At 40.0% G+C, this 7,319-nt stretch overlaps 1 protein-coding gene across 1 annotated transcript in view; it reads right to left on the bottom strand.

Annotated features, from left to right (window-relative positions):
• Positions 1-458: 458 nt before the first annotated feature.
• The window catches only part of LOC107749795 (proline-, glutamic acid- and leucine-rich protein 1-like), a 19,015-nt gene continuing 12,154 nt past the window's right edge, over positions 459-7,319 (bottom strand). The window contains exons 16-17 of the mRNA XM_016564972.1: positions 2,049-3,836; positions 459-872 (exon numbers count right to left, since the gene is read on the bottom strand). Coding sequence (XP_016420458.1) covers positions 783-872; positions 2,049-3,836 — 1,878 coding nt within the window. The 3' untranslated portion in view covers positions 459-782. The remainder of the gene's footprint in view (positions 873-2,048; positions 3,837-7,319) is intronic.

Genomic DNA, 7,319 nt, shown 5'->3' on the forward strand with positions numbered 1-7,319 from the left:
ATAGGTAATTGCGACTTTTTATCTCACAATTCTGACTTTTTTTCTCGCAATTCTGACTTTTTTTCTCAGAATTGCGTGATACAAACTCGCAATTGCGAGTTAAAAAGTCAGAATTGCGTGATATAAACTCGCATTTGCGAGACATGTCGCAATTCTGAGAAATAAAGTCAGAACTGCGCAGATATAAACTCACAATTCTGACTTTTTTTCTCGCAATTCTGACTTTTTTTCTCAGAATTGTGATATAAACTCGCAATTGCGAGTTATGAAGTCAGAATTGTGAGATATAAACTCGCAATTCTGAGAACATAGTCTTTCCCCCCCTCAAAATTGGACTTTAACTCGCAATTTCGAGTTTATATCACGCAATTCTGACTTTATAACTCGCAATTGCGAGTTTATATCTCACAATTCTGACTTTTTTTCACAGTCGCAATTACCTTTTCTTATTTTTTTATTCAGTACCGGAAACGGGCTTCCATACATCATACTTGCATTAAGCTGCCAGAAAAAGAAAAATACCAATCATGACCACCTAAAACTCTATTATTCTCAACTTGTGAACGGTTTTTGCAGTCTTTAACATTATCAATGGTTTCTTTTAACCTGAAAACCTCAAATTCTTTCATCAAAGAAACCAATCTGGAGCTGTTCTAGTGCAACACAGCAGAGTTTGAGGCAACAGTATGTCAAATATGACTATGAGGGACCTTTCAGGATCTCACTATTCATTGGAAAGCTCCTTTGATGTGACAACTGAGTGAATGAGACGTTTGGTCATGTTAGGACTGGGATTGTGAGGCACCGTGATCGTCATCATCTGGTGGACAGTCAACAAAGTCAGCCAGCATGGAAGCCATTGCCTCATCCATCTGGAAAAGAGATTGAGTAAGAAGAGAGAGCGAGTTAGAGAGAATGTGCTGGAGAGAAATGCTCTGAATAAGCTACAAAAATTGTTTACATGCCATTACCAGAGTAAACAGTACAAGTAAAGTAGTTAACAAGTAAACACTGCACACAAAAGACATTACAAGACATAAAAGGCATTCTCGTTTGTTTTGGCTTCCTCAATTGTTTAAAGAACTAATCCGAACTGAAGCCAGAAGCTACTTCATGCAAGTATGCACATGCTGATGTGTTGTGAATCCTTGCTGTTCTACATACTCCGTAGCGGTAACAATCATCAATATCCAAGAAAATACAGTTACTTGGAAAGGTTGACATTTAACAGTGTCATTACTAAGGTAGCTGGCCTTTGCAGTATTTCTGAGAACACAACATTAGGGTTTCTCAGTGCACAAAAGAGTACTGCGGTAACCAAAATACACATTACCAAGCAAAAGTTTGGGGTCTGTAAGAATTTTTGTTTTTTTATGTTTTTCAAAATAAGTCTCTTATGCTCACTAATGCTGCATTTATTTGATCAAAAATACAGTAATTCTGTGAAATATCACCATAAAATATCTGTATTCTATTTTAGCATTTCAAAATGTAATGTATTCCATTGCAAAGCTGGCATTTTCAGCAGCCATTACTCAGGTCTTTATTGTCAGAAATCATTCTAATATGCTGATTTGGTGCGCAATTATTCTCATAATCATCAATGTTGAAAATAGTTACACTGCTTAATATTTTTGTAGAAACCCTTTTTCAGGATTCGCTGATGAATAGAAAGTTCAAAATAATAGCATTTATTTGAATCCGAAATCTTGTGTAACAATAAAAATGTCTTTTGTTCACAGTTGATCTATTACTGCATCCTTACTAAATAAAATTAAGTTTTTAAAAAAAAAATCTTACTGACCCCAAACTTTTGAACTGTAGTGTACAAAAATTAATTTTTTTAAAAATTTTGGTACCTGACTTGTCAATGAGTCGTTACCAACACAGTTTGCTAGTTATCAATTGTTTATAGTAAGTAGATTGCTATTATACAAATAATACATAACATACTAAAGGCAAAATTTTGAATCAATCCAAGCCTGTGTTGCTAAGGGCGATGCATTCACACAGTATGCGTTCTGGACCTAAGAGAAAGAAATCTAAACCTTTTTCTTTTCGATGCCTTGTTCAGAAGATTCTCCTTCCTCGCAATCTTCCATTTTCCTTTTTGTTCCCCTTGCATCTGAATCCTCTCCATGTTCACCGCTCTCTTTCTCTACCTCTTCCTCTACCGTCACGGCTACACTCTGCAACGCCTCTTGCTCGGACGTGGATGGTGTGCTCTGATTGGGCGTGTCTTCGGTCTGTAATTCTGGTTCTTGCTTTTGAACTTCGTCTTCTACAGTCAATTCCTGACCCTGTTGTGACGGCCCAGCATTTTCTGTGGGATCTTCTGGTTTTGCCACTTCCTGCTCACATGTTTTCACTTCAGGTTCAACTGCCTCCACTCTGGTGTCCTCTTCATGGCCTTCTGTCTCTCCACTGATTACAAGACTCTCTATTTGTTCCTTGCCAACCACAGGTTCGTTTCTCTCAACTGCTCCAATGTTCTCAATTTCCTCCACGGTCCCCTTGTCCTTGATCCGGTCATCTGCATAGACACTCCTCACTCCTCCCTCCATCTCCTCGATCCCTGGTTCTACTTCTTGTTCTCGCTCCATGCAGAACATTTCCATCCCTTGCTGGTCCTCCTCCTCAATCATGACCTCTGCCTCCTCCTCGCCCATCATCCCTCTGCTGTTGTCTCCGTCCAACGGCAGGATCTCCTCACTTTCCTCTTCATCCTCATCATCTTCATATTCATCAAATTCCTCTCCCTCACAGTACTCTTCATCCATGAAGTCGCTGCCTTCCTCTTCCTCCTCTTCTTCCTCCAGGCCCTCCTCCTCCTCTTCCTCCTCTCCCAATTCATCCTCCTCCTCCAGCTCCTCTTCTTCGTCATCTGAGCTGTTGATGTTGATGACGTTCTGATCCACCTCATTTGCTGGTTGCTGCTGCTGGAGCTGACGGCTGGTCTGAGCAATCTGGTTCTGAAGCTGCATCTGTAAAGACAAGCCCAACGTAGGTGGCTGCCTACCTGGAGAAGTTTGCATCAACATCTGCTGAAGTTGCGGACCACCCGTCAGCGAGTCTGCAAGACCGGCAGGTGATGCTGAGAGTGAAGCTGTATTTGAGTTCAGAGGCGGCACCAGAGACACGAGCTGGGCTGTCTGGCTTGGTCCAGGGAAAGAGTTAATGTTACTAGCGTTAGCTGGCAGAATCTGGTGGGGAATGGAGGTGGGCAGCTCATTAGGCAGCAAAGTGTCAACCGATCCAACCTCACCCACTATAGGGGCAGAGGACTGCAGGCCACCTACGGCAGGAACTGCTGGCTGGGACAACGACTGTGCATTTGCCGCTCCATCTTGCATCTCCATCATCATACCCGCTGGCATGATGACCACGCTATCATCTGAATCGCTCTCCAAAGAGATCTCTACATCTTCCGGCTCCTCTTTGTCGTAGCGGACAAAAACTTGTCGTTGACCTTCAGGGGCTCCGAGACCTGCCAGTTCACCCGGTTGAGCTGGAGAGAGCAGTAGGTCACCCGGGGTGGCCGTAGTGGCTGCTGGAGTCTGAAGAACAGGAGGAGCCAGAGGTAGATGGTTCTCCAAAGAACCAAAAAGGGTAGCGGGACCTAAGCCCATGGGATTCCTGGAAGGGAAAGGTGGCCCTGTTGCAGGTCCACCAAGGAGGGTAGGGATGGACAGTGAGGGGTTTTGGCCAGAGGCAAGGACAGAGGCAGATGGGGTTGATTTGAGCGTCAGAGGTGTGAGAGGGAGAGAGATCGAAGGTGTGCGAGGATGAATAAGGGTGTTGCATATAGTCAGAGCCTCAGCACAGAATGACGATACCTGTAGGGAAACACGGAGAAACAATAATAATAATAATAATGATAATAAAAATTAGGAAGTGCCAATAGTCACATTATGTGAGGTCAGTGCAAATTTGACTATACCCACATAATGAAAGAAACAATATCACCATTGTTGAACAGAGTGATGCAGTAATTGAAACTCTTAAAGGGATATTTCATCTAAAAAAGTAAACTCTCAAAACAACACTGGACCCCAATGACTTTCATTGTATGGACACACACACACAAACTAAGACATTTTTCAAAATACCTTTTTTGTCCTGCAGAAGAAAGTAAATCAAACAGGTTTGTTATGGCATGAGGGTGAATAAATGAAGGTTTCCTTTTTTAGCTGAATGGAGAAATCTGATAGCTGTGTGATGAACCACAGACAGATACAACTCTACGCCAGCGCCACGCTCACTTGGCAATTTCTATTCTGGTGTTAAAATAGGCTAAATTTAGCTGAGACAATAAAAGAACCAGTTTGCCAGGCGTAATGCTTCTTTTTTATTCACTCAATACTTTCCTTTACACCTTTGTAAACATGAAACACTGTCTCCAGTTACAGTCTCCTGCGTCATTAGAAGCAAATAGCCACTACACCACCCAGAATGAGCTTTCACAGTGAAAGAAAACAGCCACTTAAGAGGACAAATATACCAAAATGAATGTCCATCAATCACTGTATACGGATATTTTTTTATGTTTGCGCATTCAGACAGGTTGGGTGCCGTTAAATTGTTTAAACTAGAACGTATACAAAGGGCTGGATTTTGGTACCTGATTTCACAAATCACTGGCTTTAAACGTATGAAAATATATCTAGGCATAACAGTCTATTTTAGGTTGTCTGAGATACCATAAGAAATACTGGGAACACTTTACAATACGGTTCAATTCATTAACATTAATTGCATTATGCATTACATATGATGCTATCAAGTTGTTAATGTTAATGTCTACATATATTAACACAATTTCCAGCCATCCATGTATCATGCATGAACAAATTAACGAACAACAGCATATTTATAAATTAACCTATATTAATAAATGCAGTAAAATTGTTCTTTGTTGTTAGTTCATGATAGTTAATGCATAATAATGAGGTAAATAAATAATGTTAAATTAAACCTATTGTAAAGTGTCACTGAAATAGCCTGTTGAGTTTTGACATTGACTTCAACAGCCTCTTATTACAACATGCATTTACTCAACTCTATGGCCTTCTGCAGCACTTGTGCTTTCAATAGCACAATGCACTTGGAGTCACAACAATATTTCAGGGATGGGCAGTATTTCAGATACAAGTATTTAAAATACGTATTTGAAATACAAAATACTATTTTGTATTTTAAAGCCTTTGGAAAAAAATCAAATGTAATTTGTATTTAAATATATTTAAGATTTGTATTTTTGTATTTTCAGAATACATAAAATATTTTGTGCCAGTCAACCTCTTTATCAGGGTGCTGATTTCGTGCATCAACTAGTTCAGTCACGCCCCCTCCTCCCAACCCCAACATTCATGCATGTGAGCTACAGCTGTACAACTCCATTCAGCATTGGGTGAGCGACTTTTCTGGAATAAGATAAGGTGAAGATGACATGGTCAAGTGTACATGTTGATTAAAGTTAAAATAGTGCATAATTCAGATTTGCCTTCAGTTAACACGAAAGAATAAAAGAGCAAAGGTTGTTGTTTTTTAATCAACTAGCTTGTCAAATGGGTTTAAAGCATTAGTGCATGTTAGGCCTGAGTGATATGACAATACATATAGTGGTGATGATATAAAGTGTGAATCGACTGAACTTTTTCTAAATCGTTTACATGGAAAAATGCCTATCGGCAATGTTCCCTCTAAGCTGCGTGCATGCGTAATGACATGTGAAATAAAACGTCATCAAGTTTAAAAAAAAGAGTGGCTTGATTAAGTGGTGGAAATAGCGGATGTGCAGTTGGGCACGGGACAGTAACAAAACTCAGAGACATTTACAGTCGCACACAGGTGTAGTAGTGTGCAAACTCTACTAACTTACATGGGGATGTTTTAGATGACTGCAAAAGAAATCACATATTCACGTTTTTTGAAAATATTTATTGAAAATATTTGCTTTTTATATTATATTATATTATAAGCCTAATAAATAATTGACCTCAAAAGGGGAATTCATGAGCAATAACTGCTTCATTTTTTCATATTAGCTAAATTACATAACATTATATTACCGTATTATAAAGAATTTTTCTATTCTGTGTGAGATTTTTTTTTTAAATAGAATTTATTGGCAAGTAACAGCACTGAAAAAATGTTTTCTCAGGTAACCTAAAATGTGCATCATTTAGTTACATCAAGGATCAAATCAAATATAAATAGCATATTAAAGTTAAAAGTTACATACTTTTTTTGTGCGCGCGCTGTACAGGTCTGGTATACTTTGGTATTCTTTATATATAAAGAATGTTTCAGCTCAGGTGGTCGAAATGTCCGCCCAATAGAGAACATTTTTGCTCAGCAAGAAAAAAAATTAGAGGGAACATTGCCTATAGGGGTAAGCAAATAGATCCGTGCAGCTTTTAGTGGGAAAACGTTGGAGTGGAAAAAGAAGCATGGATGAATGGTTGAGTAATAGAGTGTGATGTGCTTGGTGCAATTGCACTTATTGTGCAGTATGCCGCAAAAGGAAATTCAAGTTCATATTTGCACGTTAACAGGCAGTTTTTTGTGCACGTTCTCTCAGATGGAGTCGAATGCTGGCAAGTAGTCCTATAAATTTGACTTAAAGGGCCTTTCACACGGGACGCGGCAAGCGGAGGAATCACCGCACAGCTGGCGCTTTCTCTTGTAGTAGAAATGGTTTGTGCAGTTGAAGCCTTGTTTATACTTTCGCCTGCCTCTAGACCGCAGACCTGCTGACTGCGAGCACTCCTCCCTAAATGGACGCGGCTTTTATACTTGACACTTGCTTGACACGTTTTACATTTCCTTGCCGTTGTATAATTGTCACGAATCCGGTCCATGAACTTCCGTCCGCTAGCCATCAGAGGTCACCCTTTCCATTTTCATTGACTCTCGCACTACACCCTGTTGCATATCACCCCGAACTACATATCCCATCATTCATTGCACTGATTGCACACAGCACTGATTGCACACAGCTGTTTCATATCACTCACTCACTATTTAACACTCACTCGGATCCCTTCCCGGTGCCGAGTATTACAGATCTTCATGAGTCAGGTCTAGTCACAATTGATCATCATGAGTCAAGTCAAATCACAGTTGATTCCCCTGAGTCAAGTCTAGTCACAGTTGATCTTCCTGAGTCGAGTCTAGTCACAGTTGATCGTCATGAGTCAGATCTAGTCACAGTTTGTTATCATGAGTCTGGTCAAGTCACATCTGATATTCATGAGTCTAGTCAAGTCACAACTGATCGTCATGAGTCAAGTCTAGTCACAGTTGATCTTCCTGAG

Source organism: Sinocyclocheilus rhinocerous, unplaced genomic scaffold (assembly GCF_001515625.1).
Source record: "Sinocyclocheilus rhinocerous isolate Xijiao unplaced genomic scaffold, SAMN03320098_v1.1 scaffold1131, whole genome shotgun sequence".
In the NCBI taxonomy this organism is placed as follows: Eukaryota; Metazoa; Chordata; class Actinopteri; order Cypriniformes; family Cyprinidae; genus Sinocyclocheilus; species Sinocyclocheilus rhinocerous.